This window comes from Alexandromys fortis, unplaced genomic scaffold (assembly GCF_014885135.2).
Source record: "Alexandromys fortis isolate MF-2015 unplaced genomic scaffold, M_Fortis_MF-2015_v1.1 scaffold_0, whole genome shotgun sequence".
Taxonomy (NCBI): domain Eukaryota; kingdom Metazoa; phylum Chordata; class Mammalia; order Rodentia; family Cricetidae; genus Alexandromys; species Alexandromys fortis.
The window spans coordinates 32,271,402-32,284,906 of record NW_026067949.1 but is presented as its reverse complement, the minus strand read 5'-3'; the positions used below and the strand labels follow the sequence as shown (position 1 = coordinate 32,284,906).

The 13,505-nt window shown below is 43.7% G+C and overlaps 1 protein-coding gene and 1 pseudogene across 4 annotated transcripts in view; both read left to right on the top strand.

The window, feature by feature from the left end:
* Ppat (phosphoribosyl pyrophosphate amidotransferase) overlaps positions 1-13,505 on the top strand; it is a 70,308-nt gene that overhangs the window by 48,867 nt on the left and 7,936 nt on the right. For 3 of the 4 annotated variants that reach the window (XM_050150244.1, XM_050150241.1, XM_050150242.1), the window contains exons 2-7: positions 2,490-2,556; positions 3,405-3,611; positions 9,143-9,255; positions 9,359-9,504; positions 10,948-11,020; positions 13,094-13,245. In XM_050150244.1, the coding sequence (XP_050006201.1) occupies positions 3,408-3,611; positions 9,143-9,255; positions 9,359-9,504; positions 10,948-11,020; positions 13,094-13,245 (688 nt within the window). In that variant the 5' untranslated portion in view covers positions 2,490-2,556; positions 3,405-3,407. Of the gene's footprint in view, positions 1-2,402; positions 2,557-3,404; positions 3,612-9,142; positions 9,256-9,358; positions 9,505-10,947; positions 11,021-13,093; positions 13,246-13,505 lie in introns of all 4 variants that reach the window. The other variant, XM_050150243.1, reaches the window with a different exon arrangement.
* Positions 1-13,505, top strand: part of LOC126506226 (uncharacterized protein C9orf85-like) — a 47,123-nt pseudogene that overhangs the window by 27,820 nt on the left and 5,798 nt on the right.

Here is a 13,505-nt window from a genome sequence, read left to right as displayed (position 1 = left end):
TTGGAAATGATCTTTCAGTATAGATGAGTAACAGGGAGAACTCATTAATACTAAGTGTCTATCAAGGAAAAAAAATGTCTGTGCTCCTTGAAGTTAAGAGCCAGCCTTACTTTCCAGCTTGACACTAGATCAGTTTCATTACCTTTTGGCCTGTTCTTCTATACCCAGTTCTCTCTGATGCCAGAGATCTACAGTAAGAGACCCTGAGACAGCTGCTAGTGGCGCTGATGGTTTGCTGGGAAGGGGAATTGGATTGGTGGAACTGACAATCCCTGCTGATTTGGGCATATTTTATAATAGAGTGGGCTGATGTAGATTAAAGTCATGTTGATGCACCGTGGGTGAGTATTATTCTTTTAAAAACGGCGGGTGGGGTGTGTAGACGAACACAGGATAGACGAGACACGCGCAAAAGGAGGAGACAAGACACGCGGCTCCCACGTGGGTGCACTTTAATGGGGGGAGGGGGACACGATAAGGGACGGGTATGCAAGATACACAAGGGTAGGGGGCAAGAGAGAGCAAGACCTCGTGGAAGCTCGCTTTTTAACGGGAAGCGCAAGGTTATCTGGGAGAAATGACCTGCACCTGAACACGCCCGCGTCCGCAGGTATTCGTAATCCAGGAGGAGTCTGGGAGCTGTAGTTTCCAAAGGAACAACAGTGAGGACACTTGCTGCCAAGCCTGGTGACCTGTTTGATCCCCTAGACCATGATGTAGAAGGAGAGAACCAGTGTCTTCACATTTAAACTTTCAACATTGAAACTGTTCAAAATCAGGTTTCACGATTAATTGAGGCTAAGTTGCAGGTAATGGAATATTCCAGATTTAATTTAAAATTCTAAACTCTAAATCTAGATTTAAAATTCTTCTTTAGAGAAGCCTGAGAACCAGGTGATGATGACAGATGCAAGGTGGATCTCTGAGATTGAGGCTAGAAAGTGTAAATGAAGTGAAAAACAAAAGACAGTTGTCTTTTTATCTGCAGTGATCTCTGGGGTGGTGCTTGAGCTATCCTTCCCTCTGTCATTGTGTGGCAGGTTCATACCGCATCTAAATCATGGAAGAACTTCATAATTCTAGCGCTGTCTCCTGAGCTGTGGGCATTCTTAACTATCCTGTATTCATACCTGAGCTTTTTATACTTTGCTCGACACTGTTGCCAGTCTGTCCACTGTGATTGCAGCCTTCAGCAATGTAAACAAATGCTCCTTTATTTCTCAGTGATCCATAAAGTTGCTGTTGTATATTTCTTTCTGCCCAGACACTTAGGAAAGCTTTAATCTCCTCCTCAGTCCAGTGGTTTCCAACTCCACACCCCATGTTGAAAGTGACCTGGAAATGATTCACTATTTCTAGCTAACATTGTGTTTCCTAGGAAACTAGGGGCCTGGTTGTCAATCAGTGCCTGAGAGCTTGAAAGGATGTAGTTTTAACTGGTTCAAGCTGCCTAAGGGAGTAACTTGAGCATCTGCCAAATAAGATGGCTTGTTGGTTAAAGAACTCAAGACCTAAATGATTGCTAATCTTACTGGTTTGGGCTTTAGGGGAAATTTACCTTTGGGGCAAAGGAAATAAATGAAAACGATTTTTGAAGTATTTCTTTTCTTATATATTTTTGGCTTTATTTAAAGTGTTTTTTTTAATTACTTGGAAATGTTTGGCAGTGGCTTTGGGGATTTTTTAAAGGTTTATAGTTAATATTAATAACTCTACATTTAAAAAGCATTACATTTTGTGCTGAATGATAGCTTACTGTGTAAGGGCACTTGTTATTGCATGGGAAGGACCCAGGTTTGTTCCCAACATCCACATGGCAGGTCACAAGTGTATGCAGCTTCCTTTCCAGGGGATCTGACAGCACCCTCTTCTGGCCTCTGTAGGAGCACCAGGCACCCACGTGGTACACATCCATACATGCAGGCAGAACATCCATGCACAGAAGATAAAAAGAAATTGAATTAGATTTTGACTGAGCTCCATACCTCATGCTAACTTAAAGACCATTATTTCATGTGGATGACAGTGCACACCTTTAATCCAGTATTTTAACTCTGAGTTTGAGGCTCTCTTGCTATACATCGCAAGTTCCAGAAGAGGCAGAACTACATAGAGAAATAGGGTGGTGTGTATTGGAGAAAGTTTTCAAAGTGTGAAAAGCAGAAGACAAAAGCTTGAACTGTGTGTGCTAATTAGTACTTCAGGTCCCTGCACACTGGAGGTGTGCCCCTGTGTGCTCACAAACACCTGCAGTCCCCACAGCTGGAGGTGTACCCCTGTGTGCTACCAACACCTGCAGTCCCCACAGCTGGAGGTGTGCTCCTGTGTGCCCACAAGCACCTGTAATCCATGCAGCTGGAGGTGTGCCCCTGTGTGCTCACAAACATCTGTAATCCCCACAGCTGGAGGTGTGCTGATGCATGCTGGTGAGCACCTGCAGTCCCGTGAAGCTTGCTGATTTGACAGACGATCCATTCCTTTGTTCACAGGGGTCAAGAGAGCGCTGGCATTGTGACCAGTGATGGGAGTTCAGTGCCTACATTCAAGGTGCATAAGGTAAGTGTGAGCCCTAAATCCTGGTGATATTAGAGCGAACTGTTGCCAGCTGGTCATTGGTATCTTGGGTGGGGCTGGGCCCAGGATTGCGCATCTTTAATGTCAGGACTCGGGATTTGGAAGCAGGTTGATTTCTGAGTTTGAGACTAGTTTGTTCTGCATATGACTGAGTTTCAGGCCAGACTGGGCTACATAGTAGATGTGTTTTCTAGGTAAACAAGTCAGTAAATAAATTGGGGAAATGGATAAAATTATAACTAGAAGCAGTTGAATCAGTCTACGAGAAGACATTTAGATCAGCTAACTGGAAGATTCTTGCGTCAGTCTACTTCCAGCTTTGTGTTCTCGCATTGGTCCAGTTAGGGTGTAAGTCTTCCCCAGTGATGTTTCGCTAGACCAGTGCATTCAAGCCAAGGGGTCCATCAGTTTCAATACTTTTAGGAATCCTTTTTTTTTTTTTTTTTTTTTTTTTTTTTNAGACAGGGTTTCTCTGTACTTTTTGGAGTCTGTCCTGGCACTCGCTCTAGACCAGGCTCACCTCTAACTCACAGATCTGCCTATCTCTGCCTCCTGAGTGCTAGGATTAAAGTCGTGTGCCACCACCACCCAGCATAGTTAGTGTCATAAAATAGAAGTGTCTCAATGCTGTGACAATCCTGAAAACTAAATTGCTAAGTTCTAAATGAATTGAATGTGAAAACCTGGAGTCCAGTTTAAACAGTGAATCCATTAGATTTCTGAAGAATATGAAATGCTTGTCTGTTTTGGATTGCCCATGCCTAGTCTTGTCATTAGCAATACCAGTTTCTGGTTTTTCTTAACATTCGCTTTTACATTAACTTCTCAAGGGAATGGGTCTTGTAAATGACGTTTTTACTGAAGATAATTTGAAGAAATTGTATGTCTCAAATCTTGGAATTGGTCATACGAGATACGCCACGAGGGGAAAGTGTGAGCTGGAGAGTTGCCAGCCATTCGTTGTTGAAACTCTGCATGGGAAAATAGCTGTGGCCCATAACGGTGAACTGGTAAATGCAGCTCGGTTAAGGAAAAAGGTGAGTGGGTTCTTTACTGGCTCCTTGGGTGTTATGATAGTTAATGAAAAGACACTGATGATCTAGATCTAGGGCGTCTTCTAATTATTGCCACTTGTTACCTCTGTTCAGGAAACCATTGCATCAGAATTGCCCGGCCTGCTTGCTCTGACTCCAGATTCTTGTACTCCCCTGGCGACTGGAGGCAATGCCACTTTAGTGCTGTGATTTAGACCATTGATTTATGGGGCTGTCAGCAGCGTGAGGAATTGCTGTCAAGATCCTCTTATTGCTTTGTCCTCTGTTCAGAGTTTGTGTGAAAGGAAAACTAAGCATTGTTCCCTGCGTCCAGACTCAGCACAGCGTATTGCTATGACCAAACATGGAATTTCTTAAACCAGCCTGTTGGTGTCTGTTGTTCCAATCCCCTCTGGTCTCATATGTTCAGTTCAGATGCCGACTCCAGTCTAGGCCCTGAGCACTAAGGGCCTATAGGCTGTAAACTGAGTTCCCACATCCCTTCCTTGATTCCACTTGGTAAGGGAGTGACTCGTGGAACTCAGAAAAATGCTTAATTTATGCTTATTAATTTATTGACCCCTGGAAACCACTCTCCAGGCACCAATCAGAAGCTCCATGGACCCAGTCTTTTAGTCTTGTAGCTTGACCTTTGCTGGTCAACTTGAGCTTCAAGGACTGTTCCTCCTTAGAGGTCTGGTCTAAGACTGAATGTAGCTCTCTGGTCACGCCATTGGTTTCCATGGTAGCTGCCCTGTATCCTGACGCTGTCAAGGAACATCTAACCACCAGACATATCATTATTATATTATTATACAAATTTCTTTAGTGGCCAGGCAGTTTGGGGATTCTGTGCCAGGAAAGATTGGGCTGAAATTGATGTGTGTTTGGCTTTTTTTTTTTTGGCTCTCTGTGTCTCTCAAATGTAGATAAAAATATTTGGAGTAGAAAGTAGAAAACTGTCTATTCTGAACATGTATAGTGTTCTTCCTCGTTAGTCCCTAAATAACCTGACAGTAGTTACAATGTGCTTGTTACTGTAAGAGTAGAAAGAGGATTTTAAGTAGGTTTTGTTTGTTTGCCTTTCTGGGAGTTGGACCCAAGACGTTATGTGTGCTAGGCAAGCACTGAGTTTCTGTCCTCTGCCCACGTCAGTGTGTTTAAGGGACCAAAGCATCTGCAGAGTTTGGTTTGCAGGTGTCTAGAGCTAGCCCTCATTTCTGACTCTTTTCTCGTGACCGGGTCTTATTGTTGCCCAGGACACATATGTAGATCTAGCTAACCTGAAACTCCTCTTGGTCCATCTTTCAAGTGCTGGGATTATGGGCATTTCTGCTTCTGAACAATCTCAGGAAAATGCAAAAAGTGGACTATAGACTCAGAAATCTTTATCTGACATGCTTAGGTGGGAGATCTTTCAGATTCTGTAGTGTTTGCACCTGATGAAATGCAACCAAGTCAACGTGTAGCTTATATGTCATGGTTCAGATTTAACATGTTGGCTAAATATAAGTCTGTGTTCTTTTTGTTTGTTGGTTGGTTGGTTTGTTCAGCTGAGCTCTGCTCTGTTCACGGAGAAGTCATGAAGATGCAAAGTATCAACAGTTCTGAGCCCATGGGGTCAGTGTTACCACCCGGAGCTTTATGTGCCCGTGGCCCAGCTTCTTGTGTTACAGCCCTGTGCTCAGGGTATTGGGTAGNAGTATGAAAACTTCTTTTAGCAATGTTTAAAAAGTATGTTATCAGGAACAGGTGTTAGACACAAAGCGTCCTTAGAAGAGGAACTCTTGTCCTTGGGACTGTAAATCTTAGAAGAGGAACTCCTGTCCTTGGGACTGTAAGCCTCAGGCAAGTGGTTACATCTTATGAACAGAAAGTTTCTGTCTTATTATTGCTATCATGGCCCTTCCTCCTCTTAACCCTTTATTTCGTCTAGTGACCAAATATACCTAATCAGTTTTTTGCACCTGTTGAACTATATTTTTAGTACCTTCTTATGCGGCAGACATCATGGGGGTTGGGGTCTAGCAAGCCTATCCATAAAGTTGAAAGTATAATATAACAGTCTTTGTCCATCAACATTAACCCATCTATTCCCTTGTTCATCATAGGCTCCTGTATAAGAAAGTGAATCAAGGAGTGCGCTGGGGAATTTTCTCTAACTCTCCTTCTTTCTCTCTAAATCTGATTTACTATGACGATTCCCTCGTAACATATCAACTTTAGCCGTTTTTGTTTTATAATTAATAAAGTTTCCCAGGCTCATGTGGCGTGGGGCATACTTTATTTCCTCAAGGACTGCTTTAATGAACGGTGGGGCCGAGCCAAGGACGTACTTTGATTTTTTGGTAAGCGGTCAGCTAAAAACAGAAAAGATTAAAAATACAGAGAAAGATCATGCAGGGTGCCAGGAGGGCTCGCTCCCAAGGCTATCTCCAGATATGAGATCTGCCTACGGCATCAGGTCCTATCTTGACCACTGATTGCCAGGGGACCGCCTGGGGCTTCGCTCCAGGAAGCTCTAACCCCAATCCTTCAACAGGCAAAAGCCAGCACAGAGGCATTTTGTCATTACACGGCAGTCACTGCTGTGGACGTGGCAATCTGACATGCTTAGGTGGGAGATCTTTCAGATTCTGTAGTGTTTGCACCTGATGAAATGCAACCAAGTCAACGTGTAGCTCATATGTCATGGTTCAGATTTAACATGTTGGCTAAATATAAGTCTGTGTGCTTTTTGTTTGTTGGTTGGTTGGTTTGTTCAGCTGAGCTCTGCTCTGTTCACGGAGAAGTCATGAAGATGCAAAGTATCAACAGTTCTGAGCCCACGGGGTCAGTGTTACCACCCTGGGCTTTACGTGCCCGTGGCCCAGCTTCTTGTGTTACAGCCCTGTGCCCAGGGTATTGGGTAGGCACAGCTGGTGACTTCTGGCAGCCTGGGAACCCTTCCAGCAGTTGGGTCTGACAGCTTCTCCACAGCTCTGCTGCCTCTCACCTTCTCCGTGCTTCCCTCTGTCCTTTTGGTTTTGTGGATGTGCGTGTGGGTCTGAGCGTATGTTTCCTCCCACATACATGATGGTGCCTCTGGAAACCAGAAGAGTGCATCAGATCCCTGGGTGCCGGAGTTCTAGGTGATTTTTGAGCTGCCATGTGGATGCTGGGAGTCGAATCTGTATCCTCTCAACCGCTGAGCCATCTCTCCAGCCCTTTCCACAGGTCTCTATAATATAATCTCTGAAATCTTTGGTAGCCTGTAGTCCTGACCACCCCCTTGAACTCTTTAGCTTTTTTCAAGTTGTTGCTGGGTGTCCCTGGGATGAGGAACCCCAAGGGACTACGTGTTCCTCACACAGCCCACTCAGCCTACTGGACCCATAACGAAAGGCCCTAAACTAATCAAATTGGTGACTTTGCTGCAGCCGAGGTGCGGTGGGCAGGAAGTGTCCCAGACAGACGCCCGGAGGCTGAGAGGAGCCTAGCTTACATTTGTGGACTAGCTGACCTGATGCAGAGTTCCTGCCCTGGGGTGCTGTGGACAACTGCAGTGGGGTCTGGAATATCTGGATGGCTGCGAGGTGCAGGCTGCAGGCTGGATTGTATGAAGATTCTTTGAAACTATCAGGGCTATAGGAACTTTTGAGGGTTCTTGGCAATTGGCAAGCACCCCTTTCCCTCTCCCCATCTGAAATTATTCTCTATGGAGTCCACTGTTGGCCTGGTTCTCCCTGAAGTTATCCTGACCCATTTATTTGGCAACTCTCAGGATTCCCCTGAAGATGGTAAAAGCTGAAGCTGGCTGTCACCTTTCCCAGGAGACATCAGGCACTGCATATCAGGTGGCACTCCCAGCAGAGTTCCTCCCAGCCCTGCCATGATCTAGAGCCTCTGAGTTCACAGTAGCAGCTCTGTAGCCGGTGTCTCTGCTTCTGTTTCTGCTGTCGTCAGGCAAATACTGGGTGGCTCTCGGGTTACTGCTGCACTGGCCAGCCCAGGAAATGACTGAGAGCTGTCAATCATGGAGGAGTGTCCAGTTCTGACAGTTTCCTTTATCTATAGAAATAGGTAATGGGAGTGGTTATAGTGAAGTTACTACTGTTTCTAGTGTAAAGGGCCGGCAGGCAGCCTTAGTGGGGGCTGTGGACTCGTGACCTGTTTGCCCTTTGGAGGAGCCTTTGGAGCATTCTGGTGTTTTGAATTAGGAAATACTCTCTATGTTTTTGAAACTTAAGAAGCCATGTGAGGAAAATGAGTACCAACTTGAAAATGATAAATTTGAGACAAGTATAAACTGGAAATGACCACAGGAAACCAGAATCTGGTGGTCGGGGCAGAGTTCTTGCTCAGGCAGCCTGTCCACGGCACATTGTTGGGGACCTTCGTCTTTTAATGGTGTCCAGTTTCTGTGTGTATGTGGTCATTTCATCAGTTTATTGCTGATTACGCAGCATCTTTATATTCCTGGTAGCCCCTTTTGATCTATTTGTTCCATTCAGTTATTGCTCTCTACTTTGTCCAGCTCATTAGTTCTAGTAACCTTCCTTTGGTAACTTCAGGACCAGGTGGTGGTTAGTATTAGCATGTATAGTGTTCACACACATGCATATACCCACATACATGCACATTTTGTTTACAGTGTTTAGAGCTGATATTTCACATGGTAAGTTGTTAAGAAATTGAATGATAGTGAATTGTTGGTTTCAAATACCTAGAGCCAGACTTCATCATTACCCGTGGCCTATCTGTTTTCTATTGTAGTGTTCGGTAGCTCCTGCAGCTCTGCTGTGCCCTCTTGGTGAGCACTGGCATTTGTAGTGACTATAACATATTGAAAAAATGAAAATGAGTATTGTTAAAAAATTTAGGCAATTCCAAAACTCTCAATATGAAGTAAATAACCAAAGTTGACTGCTTAAAAATAGTCATCACCAAGAATTCAATTCTAAAGAATATACCCCTCCCTTTTTCCAGACCTATCTTTACACATTTAGCTATCCACTGAAAATGCTTTTTTGTGTCTACCTAATTATCCTCCACATGCTTGTGGAGCAGCTTCTGGGTTAGTTCTGTGCAGAACTTTGTGATGATAGAGTGCACTCACCCGGTGTTGGTTAGCTGTCGCCTCCTGTCGCCTCCATTTCGTCATTTGAAGTGTTGATCCCTGTCTGCTGTCAGTGCTCACAAGTATGGGTGTTCATTTACACCAGCAGCGCACTCAGTTTGAGAGTCACAGGTGCAGTTTGCTGCTCTTCGGGAAGGAGTGTGCCCTCTTCAGGGTTATGGAGGGTAGAAAAGGTGGCCCATAGTTCAAGCCCTTTGCTGTTTTACTTACACCCATACTCACTTTTGCTTTATGTCTGCTAAAGCCCTTCTTTTCTGCCTGGCTTTGGAGACTTCCCATTGCACTCAGCAGTAGTCCCCTGTCACGAGTATACACAAGCGGGGTATAGCGGTTGTCACTTCGTATCTGTAGGATGCCTGGTTTCTATTACTGTTGGACAATAGCGGTCTAACTATAAGCCTTTTCTCTCCCATAGCTTCTGCGCCATGGCATTGGGCTTTCCACGTCCTCTGATAGTGAAATGATTACCCAGTTACTCGCTTACACTCCTCCCCAGGAACGAGACGATACCCCAGACTGGGTCGCAAGGTAACTGTATAACTAGCTGACACTTGCAGCTCTGGCTATGAGAGCTTAACTTGTACGACTTGTTAACAGCCATGTTGATTCATTCAGTTACTTGTGATTCCAGAATTAAGAACTTAATGAAGGAAGCGCCCACTGCATACTCTCTGCTCATAATGCACAGGGATGTCATTTATGCAGTGCGTGATCCATACGGAAATCGTCCTCTCTGCATTGGTCGTCTTATTCCAGCTTCTGATATGAATGGCAAAGGTAATGAGCTTCAGTAGGATTCGATATTAATAATCTTTTCAAAATCATTGCTTCTATTGGCAAGATTTCTCCTTTCTCTCTTTTTCTTCTATGAGCTCCCAAAATCTGTGGTTACAGGAAGCAAGGGAGGAAAGAAAACACAGTATCTTTATTTCCTTTATGTTTTAAGTTTATGTGAGTGTGTATAACATTGTATGTAGGTGTGTGCCCCTGTGCCGTTTCTGTGTCGAGATCTGGTATTGTCCTCTATCACTCTCGACCTCTTCTTGTGAAGCAGGGTCTCTCTCTGCACTTGGAGGTTGCTTGCAGCCTACCTTATAGCTGGAGTTACAGAGATGTGCAGGATGCCAGGCTTATTATGTGGGTGCTGGGATGGGAACTCTGGTCCTCATGATTTCACAGCAAGCTTTCTAGCCCTAGCTATTGATGTCTTTTAAAGATGTGTGCATGGGGTGGAGGCATACACATGTATGTATGCATGCAGGAGTGCTTTTCTGTGCGTGTGTTGAGAGAGGTCAGAGCTCAACTTCCATTATCGTCTTCCCTTGCTTTCTGCTTTACCTTTTGAGATGGCATCTCACTGAAACCTGAGCTCACTGTTTTCAGGAGGGTGGCTGGCAGTGAGTTCTCTGGGTCTCTCCCAGAGGTGGGGTTCCATGGGTCCACTGGCATGCTCAGCCTTAAGGAGTCACTGGGATCCAAATTCAGCCCCTCATATTCACATAGCAAACATTTCGCTCACTGAACCACCTTGCTGGCTCGCTCTTTGTTTAGTTTTAAAGTGTATTTCCCAGGCCGTGTCTGACTCCTCTTGTATTTAATACTGTATTCCTATTTTTTTTTTTTAGAATTGCCAGTTCATATTTTTGCCTAACTAACCTTTTTATTTCTGCAGTGATTTTTCTTCATGATGTATCGTCTGTGTTATTCGAACCATATAATGCTAGAAGGAAACTTGGATTATTTATTATCTTATACTGGAACCAGCTGCTATTATTGTGATGCTAATAATACCTTTTATCTATTTAAAGTTTAGCTCTTCTCATGAAATATTCTCCTTTTTTTAAAGCTCTTTTTAAAAAGTTACTTTACAATTTTGTGTTTGAATCCACACAAGTGGCAGTGGCATGGAGAGGGGGTCAGAGGACCTCCTGCTCAAGCTTGGGGTTCCTTTCCCCTCTGCCACATGGCTCCCGGGATTGATCTCCAGCTGTGAGGTGTGAAAAAAATCACCCTTGACCTGTGAGCCATGTCATTTGCCTGAAAACCTCTTTTAAAAAATTTCCTTGTGGGGACTGGGTATGTAACTGATTATTAGTACAGTGTTTAGCTGGGATGTGCAAGACTCTGGGCTTCTATCCTGAGGGCGCCATACAAAAAGCAAACAGAAAACAGAGACGTACCTGTACCCAGTGACTGAAATGATTGTCTTGTGCTTTATAGAGAAGAAATCTTCAGAGAGTGCGGGATGGGTGGTGTCTTCCGAGTCGGGCAACTTTCTCTCTATTGGCGCAAGGTAAGTTGTATCCTATTTATTATTTCATATTGTTTTTACATCATGAAGACATTTTTCTGCCAAATTTGATAATATATGCTTGCAGTCTTGGCTTCCAAAAGCCTGAGGCAGTAAAGAGAAGCTGAATTCTACATATGGCCACGCTGTCTCTCACCCCATCCCCAAACAAACAAACAAAAAAACACAGGAAACCAGCTGGGACAGGGGAAGGGGAGAGGGAAAGAACAGAACTGTTTTATTCAGACATAGTGATGCACAGCTTATAAGTGCCGAACAGGGTAGTTGTGATTTTGAAAATGGAAAATCATTTGAACCTTGAACTCTGGAGTTCAATACCAGCTTAGGCAAATGTGTATCCAAAGAAAGAGGTGAAGAAATGTATGGCCAGGTGGTGGTGGCACAAGCCTTTAATCCTAGCGCAGTAGAGGCAGAGGCAGGCATGTCTCTTTGAGTTCAAGCAAAGCCTGGTTTGAGCAAGTTCCAGAATAGCCAAGGCTCTACAGAGAAACCCTGAATTGAAACACCTTGCACTACCCTGAAAGGAAAAAAAGAAATAATTTTGGGAATTATCGTTTTTACAGGGAGGTGATGGCTATTTTTGTTTTCATGACCAATTTCTTTGCTCTAAGACAGCACCTGTGAGTAGTGTCCATAGCAATTGTACTGACTTTAATGTCCCAGTGCCACTTTCTGGTTCTGAAAATACTGTCTTTCAAAATGCCACAAGTCTCCAACTTGATTTATTTTTTTGTTTGTTTATTTTTGAGTATGCATGTATTTGTGTTTGATTCCATGTCTCTCACTAACCCAGGCCACCCTGGAGTCTGCAGCAATTCTCCTCTGCCTTCTGAGGGTTAGGACTACAGGTTGAGACACAGTGCCCTGCTTGGACAATTTAGTTTGATGATTTTATGATGACATTTATTTAGTTGTATGGGTAGGGACACATTTGGAGATCAGAAGACAGCATGCAGGAGTCAGTTCTCTTCTCCCACCTGTGGGTCCTAGAGATCAAATCCAGGTCTTTAGATTTAGCAACAAGCACCTCTACCAAAACGGCTAAAGTCTTACTTTCCAAAGTAGGGACTTGGGCTGGGAGAAGGCTCTGTTGGTAAAGTGCCTGCTGCCTGAGCAGTGGACCTGAGCTTAGATCCCAACACTCAAGGGAAAGTTGGTTGCAGTATAATCCCAGGATCTGAGGGGCAGGCTGGGGAGAGGTTTCTTGTTTGTTTGTTTTACATTTCTTTATTTTGTGTGGTGAAGGGGTGTGGGTGCCACAGGGCACCTGTGGAGAGATCAGAGGACAAGTTGTGAGAGTCAGTTCTTTCCTTCTGCTGTGTGGGCTCCAGCAATCAAACTCAGGTCCTCAGGCTTGGAACCAACTGTCCTTACCCATACTCAACAATTCACTGCCTCTTTAGGTCATGCTCTTAAGAATAAAGTAAGCCAGGCGTGGTGGTGCACGCCTTTAATTCCAGCTCTCAGGAGGCAGAGGCAGCTGGATCTCTGAGTTCAAGGCCAGCCTGGTCTCTGAGAGCTAGTTCCAGGACAGTCAGGGCTGACAGAGAAACCCTGTCTCCAAAAAACAACAACAAAAAGAATTAATTTTTACTCCTTTCAAAAAACACATAGTTAATTTCAGAATGAAGTGATATTATAGATTATATTGTATACCGTGTTAAGATTTGTCAGTGGGAGCTGGAGAGATGGCTGAGAGGTTAAGAGCACTGACTGTTCTTCCAGAGGTCCTGAGTTCAATTCCCAGCAACCACATGGTGGCTCACAGCCATCTGCAATGAGATCTGGTGCCCTCTTCTGGCCAGCAAGCATACATACAGACAGAACACTGTATACATAATAAATAAATCTTTAAAAAAAAAAGATTTGTCAGTGGGCAATGAACAAGAGTACTTACTGACTTCTTTATTGATAAAATATAAGTCCCTTTTTTAACATTCTTCTATTTTAAGAGTAGCAGAGTTATAGTCTTTGCTTTAGCTTTTTAAAAATTAGCATATACTCATCATATAAAATGATAGGTTTCAAAGATGTCTTCTGTTTGTTTGTTCTAAGATATTCCCATGAAGTCAAGCCTGGAGAAATTGTAGAAATATCCAAACATGGTGTCAGAACTCTTGATACAATTCCAAGGTCTGAAGGAGACCCAGTGGCTTTTTGTATCTTTGAATATGTTTATTTTGCAAGACCGGACAGTATATTTGAAGGTAAGTCATTTCTTTTCTTTGACTCTTTGTATGAATCTTATTTATCTCATTGAGACATCACAGTTCTTTGCCAAAGGCTTGTGTGCACTTGGGAAGCATGTGGCTGAATGGGAGCTACGAATATGTCACTGAGCTGCAAATCATAATTGTTCTTTTCAACTCCTAGATTCTGGTTTTTCTTTTCTTTATTTTTTTTTTGTTGTTGTTGTTTTTGGTTTTGGTTTTTTTTTTGTAATAAAGGGTATAACTTTCTAATACAT